The 18,827-nt window shown below is 49.6% G+C and overlaps 1 protein-coding gene across 1 annotated transcript in view; it reads right to left on the reverse strand.

Moving 5' to 3' along the window:
* Positions 1-216: 216 nt before the first annotated feature.
* The window catches only part of LOC147120057 (caspase-8-like), a 54,440-nt gene continuing 35,829 nt past the window's right edge, over positions 217-18,827 (reverse strand). The window contains exons 8-11 of the mRNA XM_085985573.1: positions 7,824-7,888; positions 3,686-3,794; positions 3,084-3,582; positions 217-1,902 (exon numbers count right to left, since the gene is read on the reverse strand). Coding sequence (XP_085841699.1) covers positions 1,743-1,902; positions 3,084-3,582; positions 3,686-3,794; positions 7,824-7,888 — 833 coding nt within the window. The 3' untranslated portion in view covers positions 217-1,742. The remainder of the gene's footprint in view (positions 1,903-3,083; positions 3,583-3,685; positions 3,795-7,823; positions 7,889-18,827) is intronic.

The raw sequence follows: 18,827 nt of genomic DNA on the forward strand, positions 1-18,827 counted from the left end.
CCCAAGAGCCTGGGAGAAGAACAGAACAGATTCTTGTTTCAATGGCTAACCACTTTGGGTACGATCCAGAGCGAATCACAGTATAAACTAAATGATACAATTTTAAAGGTGGTGCAGGAACAGAGAGACCTGGAGGTGTACGTACACAAGCCGAATGGCCTCTTTCTGTGCTGTATCATTCTATGATTCTATAAATAGGGATGTGTACAGTGCTCATTCACAATTGTTTGTCTGTTTATTGCTAATTTCACACTTTCAAAAGGTACAACCACAAATAAGCATTAAAAGTGAGATAGTTACATTCAAGATTTATTTTTGATCATTTACTGTCACTGAGGACTCGTGAGCAACTGATTGTAAACACAAGCTTAAAATCCAAGAATGAGAAAATCACAAGAGATCTCCAGTAATCAAGTGTTGAGGAGAGAATCACCTGAACTTCAGTCAGATAATAAACTTATTCATTTAAAATTTACAAACCTCTTTCCCTCTTTCTGTGCAAGGACTCAGCAAGGAACAACTGCACGAGATTTTCTCTCGGCCATGGAGGGAAAAACAAAACCAGACCAGGTGCAAAGAACCTTTAGCAGAAAAGGAAACCTCACGCTGGGCCCCTCCCACTTCATTAATTTTTAAGTCATATAAAATATTTTAAAAATTTGCTAGAAAATACTGCCACGTTTTGATCATAAAATAATCTATGGAACGGTGTAAAATATAAACTGTTCACTGCGGCTCAGAGCAGACCCAGACGCAGACCCCGGGTTAATGAGCAGCATTCACATTGAAACATGAGGGTCCCTCAGACAGAGTGGATCACACGGACCCCCCCACCAGCACCCCAGGGGCACCAGCAACCTACCATCGCAGCATCGCACCCCCTGAGCCCTCCACCCCCCGCCCCCCACCAGCCTGGCACCCTCAGGACACCCAGCACACCCGGGACCTTCAGCACCTGAGACCCCCAGTACCCCAGCACCTGAGACCCCCAGTACCCCAGCACCTGAGACCCCCAGTACCCCAGCACCTGAGACCCCCAGTACCCCAGCACCTGAGAACAGCGGGACCCCAGCACCTGAGAACAGCGGGACCTCAGCACCTGGGACCCCCGGTACCCAGGGACCCCAGCACCTGAGACCCCAGGGACCCCCAGTACCCCAGCACCTGAGACCCCCGGGACCCCCTGTACCCCGGGACCCCAGCACCTGAGACCCCCGGGACCCCAGCACCTGAGACCCCCGGGACCCCAGTACCTGAGACCCCCGGGACCCCCAGTACCCCGGGACCGCATCACCTGAGACCCCCGTGACCCCCAGTATCCCATCACCTGAGACCCCAGGGACTCCAGCACCTAAGACCCCCAGTACCCTGGACCCCCAGCACCCGAGACCCCCCCGGGACCCCCAGTACCCCGGGCCCCAGCACCTGAGACCCCCAGTACCCCGGGACCCCAGCACCTGAGACCACCTGGGACCCCCAGTACCCCAGGGGCTCATCACCTGGGACCCCCAGTACCCCAGGACACCAGCAACTGAAACCCCCAGGACTCCAGCACCCGAGACCCCCGGTACCCCGGGGGCTCATCACCTGAGACCCCCGGGACCCCAGCACCCGAGACCCCCAGGACCCGAGACCCCCAGTACACCGGGACCCCATCAGCTGAGACCCCTGGGACCCCCAGCACCCACTGGAACACCCCCCCCCACCCCCCCCCCAACGACCATGGCACCAGTGTGGAGACTCTACGAGGAGTTAGAGAACTGAGCAAAGCTTTGGGCCACAGGGAAGTAAAGTTTCTTCCTGAGGGTGTAACTGGGCTGTGGCATCTGCGTCTTGTCTGCCTTGTCCTTTTTCTCACTGACATCCTTGTTGACGATGGTAAGAATGCTCAGGAGGTCCTCACTGGAAAGGAGCAAAGAGACAATTCCGTCAGCTAGTCGCTCTTATCAATGCACGCACGCCCAGTGCACTAAGCCCAGGCCTGGCGAGTGAGGGGGCCTGGGGCCTGGACTGGGAGAGGCTGAGAACGACAGACCCCCTGCTCCCTTCACCCACCCACATGTCCCACTCTTCTGTCCCCTACCCCATATGCCCCACTCCCCACCGTGTTATCCACTCCCCACTCCGTGTTCCCCATTCTCCCCTCGTCTTCCCCTTACCTGTTTTCCCCATTCTCCCCATGTTCCACATTCTCCCCCCGTGTTCCCCACTCCCCGGTGTTCCCCACTCCCCCCTCCCCCGCCTCCCCCCTGTGTTCCCCCCTCCCCCGTATTCCCCCCTCCCCCATGTTCCCCACTCCCCTCCCCCGTGTTCCCCACTCCCCCTCCCCCGTGTTCCCCAATCCCCCGTGTTCCCCACTCCCCCGTGTTCCCCCTTCTCCCTTCCCGTGTTCCCCACTCCCACTCCCCCCGTGTTCCCCACTCCCCCGTGTTCCCCCTTCTCCCGTCCCGTGTTCCCCACTCCCACTCCCCCATGTTCCCCACTCCCCCGTGTTCCCCCTTCTCCCTTCCCGTGTTCCCCACTCCCCCGTGTTCCCCCTCCCCCGTGTTCCCCCCTCCCCCGTGTTCCCCCCTCCCCCGTGTTCCCCACTCTCCCCTCCCCCGTGTTCCCCCCTCCCCCTCCCTCGTGTTCCCCACTCCCCAGTGTACCCCCATCCCCCGTGTTCCCCCCTCCCCCGTGTTCCCCACTCCCCCCTCCCCCGTGTTCCCCACTCCCCCTCCCCCGTGTTCCCCACTCCCCCTCCCCTGTTCCCCCCTGCCCCGTGTTCCCCACTCCCCCGTGTTCCCCCCTCCCCCCGTGTTCCCCTCTCCCCCCCCGTGTTCCCCCCTCCCCCGTGTTCCCCCTCCCCCGTGTTCCCCCCTCCCCCCCCATTCCCCACTCCCCCTCCCCTGTGCTCCCCCCTCCCCCGTGTTCCCCACTCCCCCCTCCCCCGTGCTCCCCCCTCCCCCGTGCTCCCCACTCCCCCCTCCCCCGTGCTCCCCCCTCCCCCCTGTTCCCCACTCCCCCGTGTTCCCCACTCCCCCGTGTTCCCCCCTCCCCCATGTTCCCCACGTTTACCCCGTCACTCAGGGTGGGGTGCTTACCTGGCGCAGTATTTCTCCAGGTTGTCGCAGAGTGACTGAATGTACCAGGTGCCCTGTTCAACGTCTCGGAACGAGACGTATCCCTCCACCGTCGCCATGCCCAGCAGGAAGTCCGCCTCATCGGGGATGGTGGCACTGGTGGTGCAGACCGCGTCCTCCTCCAGCTCGGGACTGACGCTCTCGGCCTCGATCACAACGCCGTCCTGCTTCTTGGAGCCCTGGCACGCCTGGATGAAGAAGAGCTTGGGCTTCTGCTGGAGAGAGCGACATCGCGAGGCCGAGAAGGCCGAGGTGATGTCGCGAATGGCGACCTGCTGACCGTCCGTACCGCACATCACGCCCTTCTGGCCGTGGGTCAGGATGCAGCAGACGAAGCAATCGTGGAGCGTGTGGTCAACCTGCCGGTAGCGCTCCATCTCCTCTTGTATCTTTGCAGCAGAAAGGTCCTGCAACAGGGTCACCTCGAATCCCAGCCAACTGAAGGTCTTCTCCAGCCGCACTGTGGGGACACAAGTTGATCCGATGGTGAAACGGTTGTAGCTTCACTCATCGGGGCAAAGCTACACAAGGTTCAAGAACAAGTCGGCGATTCCAATAATTACCCGCATCCACATTGGTTCCTCTGCGCTTCAGCAACGTTTGAAAGGTACGGTTGTTAATTATGACACAGTTGCCCCTTGGAATGCTCTCCATTTTGTAGCTGCCCAGACTCTGTTATAGACAAACAAGAGATCATGAGATACAACATCGAACATTACCCGCTGCATCCAGTCCCCAACACTCTCCTTCGTTCAGTATCAGTCACACACCGAGCGCGCCTAGGTTCCATAACCCTTAATTCCCTTATCTAACAAAAATCCAGCAATCTCACTTTTGACATTTTCAATTGACCCCCAGCCTCAACAGCTTTTTGGGGGCAAGAGTTCCAGATTTCCACCACCCTTTGTGTGAAGAAGTGCTTCCTGACATCACCCCTGAACAGCCTAGCTCTAATTTTAAGGTTATACCCCCTTATCTGGACTCACCCACCAGAGGAAATAGTTTCTCTCTCTCTACCCTATCAAATACTTTAATCATCTTAAACACTTAATCTTATATACTCGGAAGAATACAAGCCTAGTCTATACAACCTCGTAATTTAACACTTTTGGCCCTGCGATCATTCTGGTGAATCTGCGCTGCACCCCCTCCAAGGCCAATATATACTACCTTAGGTGTAGTGCCCAAAACTGAATGCAGATAGGGTCTAACCAGAGCTTTATATAACTGTAACATAACTTCCACTCAGAACTAAGGTCTTCAATCTAACCAGAGGAAACTACAAGGGTATGAGGGACAAGTTGGCCATGGTAGATTGGGAGACTACACTACAAGGTATGAAGGTGGACATACAATGGCTAACATTCAAGGAAATAATGCATAATTTGCAACAAACATATTCCTCTAGGGCATAAAAACCCAAAAGGAAAAGTGATCCAACCATGGCTAACAAAAGAAATTAAAGCTAGGATTAAGTCAAAGGAGGAAGCTTATAAAATTGCCAGAAAAAGTGGTCAGACTGAGGATTGGGATCTTTTTAGAAATCAAAGGGGGACCAAGAAATTGATAAAGAAAGGGAAAATGGAAAATGAGCACAAACTAGCAAAAAATATAAAAACGATTGTAAAAGCTTCTATAGGTATGTGAAAAGGGAAAGACTAGCGAAGGTAAATGTAGGTCCTTTACTGTCAGAGAGGGGAGAATTTATAATGGGGAATGAGGAAATGGCAGAGAAATTTAATAAATACTTTGTTTCTGTCTTCACGGAGGAAGACACAAAAAACCTCCCAGAAATACGAGAAAACCAAAGGTGTGGTGAGAATGAGGAATTTAAAGAAATTATTAGTAAAAAAACAGTACTAGCAAAATTATTGGGACTAAAATTCGATAAATCCCAAGGACCGGATGACCTACATCCTAGGGTTTTGAAAGAGGTATGGGATAGTGGACGCATTGGTTGTCATCTTCCAAAATTCTATAGATTCTGTAACAGTTCCTGCAGATTGGAGGATAGCAAATGTAACCCCGCTATTTAAGAAAGGAGGGAGAGAGAAAACAGGGAACTACAGACCTGTTAGCCTCACATCAATATGGGAAAATGCTGGAATCTATTATAAAGGATGCAATAACTGGGCACTTAGAAACTAATAGTAAGATTGGGCAGAGTCAACATGGATTTATGAAAGAGAAATCCTGTTTGACAAACCTATTGGAGTTCTTTGAGGATGTAACTAGTGGAGTAGACAAAGGGGAACCAGTAGATGTGGTGTATTTGGATTTTCAGAAGGCCTTCGATAAGGTCCCACACAAGAGATTGGTGAACAAAGTTAGGGCACATGGAATTGGAGGTAATATACTAGCATGGATTGAGAATTGGTTAACAGACAGAAAACAAAGAGTAGGGATAAACGGGTCTTTTTCAGGATGGCAGACTGTGACTAGTGGGGTACTGCAAGGATCGGTGCTTGGGCCCCAGCTATTCACAATCTATAGCAATGATTTGGATGAGGGGACTAAATGTAACATTTCCAAATTTGCTGATGATACAAAGCTAGGTGGCAGTGTCAGTTGTGAAGGGGATGTGAAGAGGCGTCAAGGGGATCTTGACAGACTCAGTGAGTTGGCGAGAACATGGCAGATGGAATATAATGTGGATAAATGTGAAGTTATCCACTTTGGTAGAAAAAAACAGAAAGACAGAGTATTTCCTAAATGGTGAAAGATTGGGGAATGCAGATGCTCAAAGGGACCTGGGTGTCCTTGTACATGAGTCACTGAAAGTGAATGTGCAGGTGCAGCAAGCCATTAGGAAGCCAAATGGTATGCTGGTCTTCATTACAAGAGGATTTAAGTACAGGAGTAAAGAAGTCTTACTCCAATTATATAGGGCCTTGGTGAGACCACACCTGGAATACTGTGTACAATTTTGCTCTCCTTATCTAAGGAAGGATATACTTGCCATAGAGGGAGTGCAACAAAGGTTCACGGGATTGATTCCTGGGATGGCGGGACTGTTGTATGAGAAGAGATTGAGTAAACTAGGCCTGTATTCTCTTGAATTCAGAAGAATGAGAGGGGAGCTCATTGAAGCATACAAAATTATTACAGGGCTTGATAGGGTGGAAGCTGGGAGAATGTTTCCCTTGGCTGGGGAGTCTAGAACCAGGGGCCACAGCCTCAGGATAAAGGGTAGGCCATTCAGGACTGAGGTGAGAAGAAACAGAAGGCGATAGAGTTCTGACTAGTAAGGGCATCAAGGAATATGGCGAAAGGGCCGGTGAATGGAGCTGAGGTAGAAGATCAGCCATGATCTCCATGAATGGCGGAGCAGGCTCGAAGGGCCAAATGGCCGACTCCTGCTGCTGTTTCTTATGTTCTTAGTCCTCTTGATATAAAGGGCAACATTCCATTAGTGTTTTTAATTATCAGGACCCGACTGAAATAATGAAAAATCAACAACTTGTATTTATATAGCACCTTTAACGTAGTAAAACGTCCCAAGGCGCTTCACAGGAGTATTATAAGACAAAAAATTTGACACCGAGCCACATAAGGAGAAATTAAGGTCAGATGACCAAAAGCTTGGTCAAAGAGGTAGGTTTTAAGGAGCGTCTTAAAGGAGGAAAGAGAAGTAGAGAGATGGAGAGGTTTAGGGAGGGAATTCCAGAGCTTAAGGCCTAGGCAGCTGAAGACATGGCCACCAATGGTGGAGCAATTATTATCAGGGGTGCTCAAGAGGGCAGAATTAGAGGAGCGCAGATATCTCAGGGGGTTGTAGGGCTGGACAAGGTTACAGAGATAGGGAGGGGTGAGGCCTTGGAGGGATTTAAAAACAATGATGAGAATTTTGAAATCGAGGCGTTGCTTAACCGGGAGCCAATGTAGGTCAGCGAGCACAGGGGTGATGGGTGAACAGGACTTGGTGTGAGTTAGGACACGAGCAGCCGAGTTTACGTAGGGTAGAATATGGGAGGCCAGCCAGGAGTGCGTTGGAATAGTCAAGTCTAGAGGTAACAAAGGCATGGATGAGGGTTTCAGCAGCGGATGAGCTGAGGCAAGGCGGAGACGGGCAATGTTAGGGAGGTGGAAATAGGCGGTCTTAGTTATGCTATGGATGTGTGGTTGGAAGCTCATTTCGGGTCAAATATGACACCAAGGTTGCGAACAGTGTGGTTCAGCCTCAGACAGATGTTAGGGAGAGGGATGGAGTTGGTGGTTAGGGAACGGAGTGTGCGCGGGGACCGAAAACAATGGCTTCGGTCTTCCCAATATTTAATTGGAGAAAATTTCTTCTCATCCAGAACTGGATGTCAGACAAGCAGTCTGACAATTTAGAGACCGTCGAGGGTTTGAAAGAAGTGGTGGTGAGGTAGAGCTGGGTGTCGTCAGTGTACATGTGGGAACTGACACTGTTTTCGGATGATGTCGCCGAGGGGCAACATGTAGATGAGAAATAGGAGGGGGCCAAGGATAGATCCTTGGGGGACACCAGAGGTAATGATGCAGGAGTGGGAAGAGAAGCCGTTGCAGGTGATTCTCTGGCTACGATTAGATAGCTAAGATTGAAACTAGGTGAGTGCAGTCCCATCCAACTGGATGACGGTGGAGACACGTTGGAAGAGGATGCAAAAACAACACAGAAAATAGTGTTGACGAGAACAGAGAATTGGCAAACTGTGCGGGTGAGTGAATCACTCTCACCTGGAATTCAGAGTGCAACCGAACACTCTGACTGTAGGAAGTATTGCCATCCTGCTCCCTCATATCTACAGAAACACAAATGGGCAGATTATCAGTAAATGCTGCACCTCCGACTGGATTGACATCACTGCAATATAAAGTGAATGGTACAATTTTAAAGGGGATGCAGGAAAAGAGAGACCTGGGGGTTCACAGACACAAATCTTTGAAGATGGCAGGACAAGTTGCTGTTAAAAAAGCATATGGGATCCTGGGCTTTATAAATTCCCTATTTACCTTTGGCAACTTTAACTTTAACTTTGGCAACTGTCACGAGTCCTTGTGGCCTGCACTCAACAGAACTTTCCTGGATCTGAATTATCCAGAGCCATGAAAACTTTAAATCCCTCTGTGGGGCACTGCACACCATTTGGAGTCACCCATAATCAGAGGAAAATATTCCAGCCTCTCGGTCACTTTATAGAAATTATAATCAGCATCCATCTCAAGAAGACTCCACTGGCAACTGGTTTCCACTTTGATACCTCCCCACACACCATTGTTTACATAGGAACAGGAGTCGGCCATTCAGCCCCTTGAGCCTGTTCCACCATTCAATGAGATCATGGTTGCTCTGTATCCTAACTCCATCCACCTGCCTTGGTTCCATATCCTTTAATACCAGTGGCCAGCAAAAATCTATCAATCTCAGATTTAAAATTATTAATTGCACTAGCATCTACTGCGCTTTGTGGGAGAGAGTTCCACACTTCTGCCACCCTTTGCGTGAAGACGTGTTTCCTAACTTCTCTCCTGAATGGCCTGACTCTGATTCTAAGGTTATGTCTCCTTGTGATAGATCCCTCGCCAGCGGAAAATGTTTTTCCTCTATCTACCCCATCAATTCCTTTCAAAATCTTAAAATCCTCAATTAATCCCTGTTGTGTATGTGCCTTTAAGAGAAGAACTGATTCTATACTGCAGTACCAGCAGTGACCACCCCTGTATATAAAGCCATAGCAGGCTTCTGTATTTCAGTCTTGAATTACTCTCTGTTCAGTAAATACCTGTTTTATTGTTCTCCTGCAGTCTGAGTATTATTGATCCTCGGACACTACACTGGCGACGGGCAGGTTTGAACTCACCTGCAGTACTGCATCACCTCACGGGGATCTTTTCCCTGAAGAGAAGCTTCTTGGAGGTCGAAGTCAGAACTATAGTGTATGTACTTTGCAGAAGGAACTATATTCTGCAGCCCCTGTATGCTGCAGTACCAGTAGTGACCACCCCTGTATATAAGCCTGTGTAGTAACATTTGCATAGTAGTTCCAGGTTGCCTCCATTCAATAAAGACCTGTTATAACCAACTCCTGCAGTCCGTGTCTCAATTATACACAGACATAATACTGGCGACGAGCAGATACGAACTTACCTACAGTCTGCACCACCTCATGGGGATCCATCCCTGAAGCGAAGTTATCAGAGGTCGAGGCCAGAAAGAAGGAAGAAACAGAAGAAACGGGCATCGACCGTGGGCATCCGCCTCTGAGTCAGCGGAGTTGAAGATTTGCAGGAGAGGCTGTCGAGACTGGGGCTTGGTTATCCTGTCGATGGTGCTTCAGCTAATCGGGCTGGTGGCAGGTAGTACACTGATCCTTCCTGGGCTGCGGCGGTCTAGAGCTCGAGCGGGTGGCTTTGCAACGGGGCCGAGCAGCGCTGTCGGGAAGAGGAGAGATAGAGAGGGTGGAGCACACAGGGCGCGGCCGGTGCTATGAAGCCGGGCAGCGTACAGGCCCGAGAAGAGGGAGGCAAGTGTCCCGCAGGGTTGTTCCGACGACGGGGAAATAATAAAAATTAAATGCGCAGAAAGCCGCGAGGAGCTGCAGTTTGCCACGGGAACCGCGGAGAGCGGCGTTAGCAGCAGCGCGGGGGGAAGTGCGCGAAGACCATAGGGCGTCGCCATCAAGGCATAAAACGCCAGCAACAGCGCTAGCAACAGCGGAGAAGACAGAAAGCGCGGGAGGCGCCATCTTAATCCAGCGGGGAAGAAGGCAAAGCGCGGGAGGCGCCATTTTCTTAAATCGGGGAAGAAGGCAAAGCGCGGGAGGCGCCATCTTAGATTTCCAAGATGCCGAAGACTGGCAATATCACTGCCTTCGATAACGCAATAGAAGACTGGACCACGTATGTGGAAAGAGTCGAGGTATATTGCGAGGCAAACGAAGTAGCCGATGAGAAAAAGGCATCGGTACTGCTAAACTTAATGGGCGCAAGAACGTACGGCCTATTGTGGGACCTGATTACTCCAGCCAAACCGAAGGCGAAGAGTTTTAACGAAATTGTTGCTATCCTACAGGAACACCTAAATCCTACACCGCTGCTGATAGCAGAAAGATTTAAATTCCACAGGAGAAATCAGCATAAAGAGAGCAATGCTGATTACCTTACGGAACTACGCAAGCTATCAAAGCACTGCCAGTTCGGAGCAGGACTGGCAGATACCTTACGGGACAAATTTGTCTGTGGACTCCTGAGTGAAGGAACCCAGAAGAGGTTACTCTCAGAGAAAGAGCTGACGTTAGATAAGGCTTTCAGCGTGGCAGTATCGTACGAAGCAGCAGCAAGGGGAGCTGCGGAAATACAGCAAAAGCCACAGGAATACGGCACCCACGAAATGACACGGGGATTTGCAAAATGTTATCGCTGCGGCAGAACAACCCATGACCAGAAGGACTGCTGGTCCAAGGACAAAATATGCAGGCAATGCGGAAAGATGGGACACATTGCACGAGTTTGCAGGTCTGGGAAGAAGACCAACGACAACAAAAAGGCTACTAAGGAACCGTACAGGAAAGTACAAAAGATGACGGACAGTAGTTCCGAAGACCAGATGAGCGATAGTGAATCCGGGAACAAGAGACTAAGCTGTCTCAAACTTCACAACGTAATCGCAAAAGAGGATCACCGAACCATTTGGGTCACCCTCACGATAGCAGGGTCCCAAGTCAAAATGGAATTGGATACAGGATCAGCTCTAACCGTCATGAATCGACGAGACTACGAGCGGCTATTCTCACACATACCCTTGAAAGAGACATCCATTGTCTTGAAGACGTATACGGGGCAAAAAGTATACCCCAGAGGAAAAATAAGGGTGCCTGTCGAATACAACGGCAAGGAAATACAGATATTGTATCTGTACATACTGCAAGATGGTGGATGTTGTGTATGTAATAGGTATGTTACTTTAAACCTATGGCCAGGGCAGCACTACTTTGTAGGGCGTAGTGATACCGTAGTACCACTCCTGGCCATAGGGGTATAAATAGTACTGTGGGTACTGATCTCCCCTCAGTTCCCCGCCTGTTGGTATTAAGTAAAGACCTACGTTGAATCTTCCAAGCTGTCTCTTCATTATTGGATTAAGTATAGACACATACTTTACACTGGCGACGAGTAAGGTTCGAACTCACCAGTACACGGTGCAACAAAGGAACGGTAGCAGTACGGAGAGAGGTTTCTTACCAGCCAGCCTGCAGAGTCCAGCGTCGACCGAAGGAGGCCGCCCAGCACTCCAGGTTCGGGAGGAGCGGCAGCAACGGAGCGAGAGAGAGAGGGTTCCAGCGGAGGCTGCAGCAGCTGAGAGAAGAGGCTGAATGGGCGCTCCAGCCACGGGGCAAAAGTCCACCCAGGGCCAGGTAAACTGAAATCCTTCCCGGGGAACGGGAGCTGCAAGGGCCAGAATGGGCAGGCGATCTGGGGAACAAACGGAGCCACAAGGACTAGCAAGCCACGAGAGGGGAAGGTCTTTGTCAATAGCGGCGGTGGCAATAACGGGAGCTGCAAGGGCCAAAAATAACGACGCTGGAGAAAAGCCGTTAGCAGCAGCAGGAGAAAAGGTGGGAAAAACGCCATCTAGTGGACAAAGGGGAAAAGTTTTTTTTTCTCTTCAGCAGTTTAAAATTAAAAAAAAAAACGCCATCTAGTGGAGAAAGGCGGGAAAAGCTCTTCAGCAGTTTAAAATGTCTAAGGAAGGTTGGTTGTCAGCATTTGTTGAGGACACAGAAGAGTGGGATGCCTATATCAAAAGGCATGAACTTTATTGCATAGTAAACAAGGTGGAAGATGACAAAAAGGTAGCAACCTTATTAAATTGTATGGGGGCAAAAACATACGGTCTGCTGAGGAATCTTCTTACTCCAGAAAAGCCAGCAGACAAAACGTATGCCCAAATTGTTGATACGTTAAAGGTACATTTAAACCCTAAGCCACCATTTATAGCAGAAAGGTACCGCTTCTACAGACGCGACCAAAGGAATGATGGGTCGCAGGCAGCCTATTTAGCTGAGCTCAGAAGGTTGTCCAAACTTTGCCAGTTTGGAGCCATATTGGCGGACGCGATCAGAGACAGATTTGTCTGTGGCATGTTAAATGAGAGTACACGAAAACGGTTGCTAGCCAAGAAACAGCTCAGCCTAGATCAGGCGATTGAAATAGCATTGATCCACGAAGCAGCAGCACAGGGTGCTGCTCAAATGCGACAAAACACAACCTGCTATGACACCCATGAGGTGACATTTCACAAAGGTAAATGCTACCGTTGTGGCAAAACCACCCACGACCAAAGTAATTGTTGGTTTCGTGATAAAATATGCCGGCAGTGTGGAAAAAAGGGGCATATAGCGAAAGTTTGTCGGTCGGGTACGAAACCCAATAGTGGGGGCAGTCCGAGCAGTACCAAGGCAAGGACAAAAATACATAGGATGTCTGACAGTAGATCAGAGGAGTCACAGGAAGGCACAAAAGCAGAGCCTAAAGGTCTGGGATGTCTCAAGTTATATGGTGTAGACAAAACGGAGGACCACAGCACCATGTGGGTTAAAATGAAGGTAGCAGGCGTCGAAGTTAATATGGAGCTGGACACGGGTTCAGCCCTATCAGTAATTAATGAACAAGATTATAACAGGCTCTGTTCAAACGCATTCCCTTAAAGGATACGGAAATTAAATTAAAAACATATACGGGACAAAAAGTTTACCCGAAGGGAAAAATGCAAGTAACAGTTAAATACAACGGCAGGAAAGTGCCAGGACTTTATTTATACGTCCTACCAAACGGTGGACCACCACTTTTGGGTAGGGAATGGATAAGAAAAATCCATTTCGACTGGAAGTCGATACACGAGTTAAAAGTAGAGACCACCAAGGATGATACAACCATTACAAGCAGGCTGTCGAAAATATGGGCAAAAACGCCAGAGGTGTTCCAACAAGGGCTGGGGACCTTAAAGGACATTAGAGCAAAAATAACTATTGCTCAAGACGCAAACCCCAAGTTTTGTAAGGCCAGACCGGTGCCTTACGCCATTCGGCCAGCTGTGGAAGCAGAACTGGATGCCTTAGAGAGTGCAGGTGTCCTTACAAAGATTGAGTGGAGTGAGTGGGCCACGCCCATCGTCCCAGTTATAAAGAAATCTGCAAATAACACACCGGGGGAACCAAAGAAGGTTCGCATTTGCGGGGATTTTAAGATAACTATTAACCCAGTCCTGCACACGGTACAGTATCCGCTGCCGCGGATAGAGGACATATTCGCATCGTTAGCTGGGGGTAGACACTTTACGAAGATTGACCTTTGTCAAGCTTATTTACAGATGGAGGTGGAACAGGACTCGAAAAAGCTCCTAACGATTAACACACACAAGGGATTGTACCAGTACAATCGCCTGGTATTTGGTGTGGCGTCCGCCCCGGCAATATGGCAGAGGACCATGGAACAGGTCCTACAGGGCATTCCAGGAACGCAGTGCTACCTGGATGACATCCTGGTGACAGGACAAACGGCTAACGACCACCTCGCTAACCTGGAGCGAGTACTTCTGCGGTTGCAACAATACGGACTCAGGGCGAACAAGCAGAAATGTGAGTTTTTCCAGGAACGTATCTCATACTGTGGTCACATTATAGATAAGGAAGGCCTGCGTAAGTCCCCGGAAAAGATCGAGGCAGTAGTGAAGGCCCCGCCCCCTGAGAATGTATCTCAGTTACGATCAGTCTTAGGCCTTATAAACTATTACCATAAGTTCCTCCCGAACTTATCGTCCATTTTACATCCACTAAATTCATTGCTGCAAAAGGGAGTCTCCTGGAATTGGGACGAAGCGTGTGAGGCTGCTTTTAAAAAGGGTAAACAACTCATTACATCAAAGGAAGTGCTCGCACACTTTGACCCAAAAATGCCAATGAGGTTGGCATGTGACGCCTCCCCGTACGGTATAGGGGCAGTGTTGTCACACAAATTTCCCAACGGGACGGAGAGGCCAATAGCATTTGCCTCAAGGTCGTTAACTACAGCCGAAAGAAACTATGCGCAAATCGACAGGGAGGCCCTCAGTCTGATGTGGGGTGTAAAAAAATTCCACCACTACCTGCATGGGCAACGTTTCACACTACTGACGGATCATCAACCGTTGGTGTCGATATTTAATCCAACAAAAGGGGTGCCCCTGATGACGGCCCAAAGGCTACAGAGATGGTCACTGTTCTTAGGAGCACACCAGTACCTTATCGAATATAAGGGTACCAAACAGCATGGCAATGCGGATGGCCTGTCGCGGCTACCCTTGCCTGCCGAGATCGAAGAGATAGTACAGGACCCCGTGGAAATATATCATACGGCTGTTATGGAACACTTGCCCATCACCAGCCAATGTATCGAGCGGGAAACACGGAACGACCCGACATTGGCAAGGGTTTACGAGTTAACCGTGAAAGGCTGGCCGGCGCAGGATGACGCATCATTGCCGGCGTTTTCGGCAAGGAAGGACCAGTTGTCCGTCTGCCGGGGTACATTGATGTGCGGAGCCAGGGTGGTGGTCCCTCAAAAATTACAACATAAAGTGTTGCCGGACTTACACGAAGGTCATCTGGGGGGTGTCAAAATGAAAAGCCTCGCCAGAGCCTACGTCTGGTGGCCCGGCATTGACAGGGACATTGAGGAAGTAGCAAAAGCGTGCCAAGGGTGCCAGATGGTACAGAACGTACCACCACAAGCCCCACTACATCCGTGGGAGTGGCCCTCAACGCCGTGGCAAAGGATCCACGTGGACTTCGCTGGCCCCTTCCTGGATGCGATGTTCCTTATTGTAGTGGACGCCCATTCAAAATGGCCGGAGGTCATAAAGATGTCATCAACGACAGCCGAAAAGACGGTCGCAGTCTTAAGGACCATTTTTGCCTGAAACGGGGTGCCCGAGCAAGTCTGTTCGGACAATGGGCCACAATTTGTGGCAGAAGAATTTCAAGCATTCCTAAAAAGGAATGGAGTGCGACATTATACGTCCGCACCATATCATCCGGCTACAAATGGGCTGGCAGAGTGCTTTGTACAGACTTTTAAAAAGGCCATCAAGGCGATGGGGGAGGAAAGGTTGCCACTACAACACAAGGTGGACAACTTCCTATTCGCATACCGTAATGCTGCACATACGGTGACCAACCAGGCCCCCGCCATCATGTTCTTTAATAGAAGGTTAAGGTCTCGCCTTGAATTGCTCAGACCAAACATTTGGAGAGATGTGGAAAACCGAGTATTTCGTAGGGCTCCTGACAGACAGACACGGAGCTTCGAGGTGGGGCAGCAAGTGTTGGCCCGTGATTATCGGAATGAAAAGTGGCGGTCTGGTACGATAAAGGCCCGCCAGGGACCCTTGATGTACACACTTGAGACAGGGGAAGGCATAATCAGACGACATGCTGATCAACTTGTGGAGTCCAGAACCCCAACTGATTCACTACCTCAAACGTCTCAGCACATTGTTACAGCGGAATCACGGCCCAGCTCGTCGTTACAGAGGGCTCAGGATTGCGAGGAGTTCAGCACTCCAGTGATCTCCACGGCACAGGATGTGCCATCAGACACCGACGAGTCCAGCGATGAAGGGGTGACGGAAGTACCGCCGCCTACACCGAGACCGACTAGAGAAAGACGTTATCCTAGTCGAGATAGGAGGCCTCCTCAGAGACTGAATCTATAACATGTTTCTGTTTATATATATATATATATATATATAAGTAGACAACTCTTGATGTAAATATGTTATGTATATTGTGTTACCAAATGTTATTAGCCCTAGTTATGGGGCATCTATTGACTTAATTGCACGGGTACGTTTTAATTAAAAGGGGAGGAATGTTGTGTATGTAATAGGTATGTTACTTTAAACCTATGGCCAGGGCAGCACTACTTTGTAGGGCGTAGTGATACCGTAGTACCACTCCTGGCCATAGGGGTATAAATAGTACTGTGGGTACTGATCTCCCCTCAGTTCCCCGCCTGTTGGTATTAAGTAAAGACCTACGTTGAATCCTCCAAGCTGTCTCTTCATTATTGGATTAAGTATAGACACATACTTTACAGTGGACCACCGTTATTGGGACGTGAATGGATCAGAAAGATAAGTTTAGACTGGCACTCCATTCAGGCACTGACGGTGGCTGGTAAAAAGGATGACGACGTCACTCCTGGACGATTGTCAACAATCTTAGCTAACGCCAAAGAGGTATTTCAACAAGAACTGGGAACTCTTAAAGGCGCAACCGCCTCGATAAAAATAGAAGAGAATGCAATTCCCAAGTTTTTCAAAGCAAGACCGGTACCATATGCAATTCGCCCAGCCGTCGAGGCAGAGCTGGAGAATCTGGAGAATGCAGGCGTGTTATCTAAGGTAGACTGGAGCGAGTGGGCGACACCCATCGTTCCTGTCATGAAGAAAACATTAAACAATAAGTCTGAGGAGCCAAGGAAGGTTCGCATCTGTGGGGACTTCAAGGTGACGGTGAACCCAGTCCTTCACACAGTACAATATCCTCTTCCAAGGATAGAAGATATCTTCGCCTCACTATCTGGAGGGAAGCGTTTTACAAAAATTGACCTAGCACAAGCATATTTACAGATGGAGGTTGGAAGAATCCTCTAGGAAGTATCTCACGATAAACACTCACAAAGATCTTTACCAGTATAATCGACTGGTATTCGGAGTAGCATCAGCTCCGGTGATATGGCAAAGAGCGATGGAACAAGTCCTGCAAGGAATTCCGGGGACTCAGTGTTACTTGGACGACATCCTAGTGACAGGTGAAGATGACAGTGAACACCTTGCCAACCTAGAGCAGGTGCTCACTAGACTACGTGAACATGGGCTACGGGCCAATCGCCCTAAGTGCGAGTTTTTTAAGAAACAGATATCGTATTGTGGCCACGTGATTGATGAAGAGGGGTTACATAAGTCCCCTGACAAAATTGAAGCGGTAGTTAAGGCTCCAGCGCCTGAAAATGTGTCGCAACTGAGGTCATTCCTCGGATTGGTGAATTACTACCATAAGTTTTTGCCAAATTTGTCCACAATTCTGCACCCACTGAACGCCCGACTACAAACGGGAGTAGCATGGAAATGGAGCGATGAATGTAAGCGGGCCTTTCAGAAGAGTAAGGACCTAATCACTTCAAGAGAAGTATTGGCTCACTACAACCCATCACTACCGATAAGACTGGCGTGTGATGCGTCTCCCTACGGCATTGGGGCGGTACCGTCACATAAATTCCTTGATGGTTCAGAGAGGCCGATAGCTTTTGCGTCACGCTCGTTAACTTCAGCCGAGCGTAACTACGCCCAGATTGACAGAGAGGCCCTCAGCCTGGTGTGGGGGGTGAAGAAGTTCAATCACTACCTGCACGGTCAGAAATTTACTCTACTTACTGATCATCAACCTCTTGTCTCCATTTTCAACCCTCAGAAGGGCGTACCGATAATGACAGCACAATGGCTACAGAGGTGGTCCCTTTTCCTAGGGGCACACCAATATGACATCGAGTACAAAGGAACTAAACAGCATGGGAATGCTGATGGATTGTCGCGCCTACCATTGCCGACGGTGGAAGAACAACTTGCAGTGGATCCAGTGGAGATATTCCACTCGACCATAGTCGAATGTCTCCCTGTGATGAATGCAAACATAGAAAAGGAAACACAAAATGACCCGACACTCTCCTGGGTCTATGATTTAACGGTGAAGGGATGGCCAGCACATGGCGAACCACTGCTGCCAGCATTCTCGCCGAGAAGAGAACAGCTGTCAGTGTGCAGAGGAACCTTGATGTGTGGATCCAGAGCAGTAATACCACCCAAATTGAAGGATAGAGTGCTCAATGAGCTTCATGAGGGTCATCTGGGAGGGGTAAAAATGAAGAACTTAGCCAGAGCGTTTGTGTGGTGGCCGGGAATCGATAGAGAAATCGAAGAGATGACCAAGAGCTGTACAGGATGCCAGAAGGTCCAAAACGCCCCACCACAAGCCCCTCTACATCCATGGGAGTGGCCCTCATCTCCATGGCAAAGGGTGCACATTGATTTTGCTGGTCCATTTATGGACTCGATGTTTGTAATTGCGGTGGATGCCCTCAACCACCACAGAAAAAACTATCACAGTCTTATGAACCATATTCGCCAGGAATGGGCTGCCTGAACAGATTTGCTCCGACAATGGACCACAGTTTGTGTCTGAAGAGTTCCGGAGGTTCTTAAAGAACAATGGTGTTAAGCATTACACATCCGCCCCATATCATCCAGCCACTAATGGATTGGCCGAGAGGTTCGTTCAAACATTCAAGAAGGCTATCAAGGCAATGTGTAATGAAGATATACCCCTACAGCACAAGGTGGATAGCTTCTTGTTTGCCTACCGGAATGCGACACATGCGGTTACCAACCAAACTCCAGCCATGATGTTCTTCAATCAAAGACTACGATGCCGCTTGGATTTGGTTAAGTCAAACGTCCGAAGAGATGTGGAGAACAGGCAGTTTCAGAATATGAATGAAAGGCCGACCAGGAGTTTTAAGATAGGTCAACCAGTTTTGGCCCGGGACTACCGCACAGAGAAATGGCAGCCAGGAACGATCTGTACACGGCAAGGACCTCTAATGTATACCGTGGACATTGGAGAGAGCATTGTAAGACGCCATGCT

Source organism: Somniosus microcephalus, chromosome 4 (assembly GCF_052327205.1).
Source record: "Somniosus microcephalus isolate GS21.2 chromosome 4, FLI_Smic_1.0, whole genome shotgun sequence".
NCBI classification, from domain to species: Eukaryota; Metazoa; Chordata; class Chondrichthyes; order Squaliformes; family Somniosidae; genus Somniosus; species Somniosus microcephalus.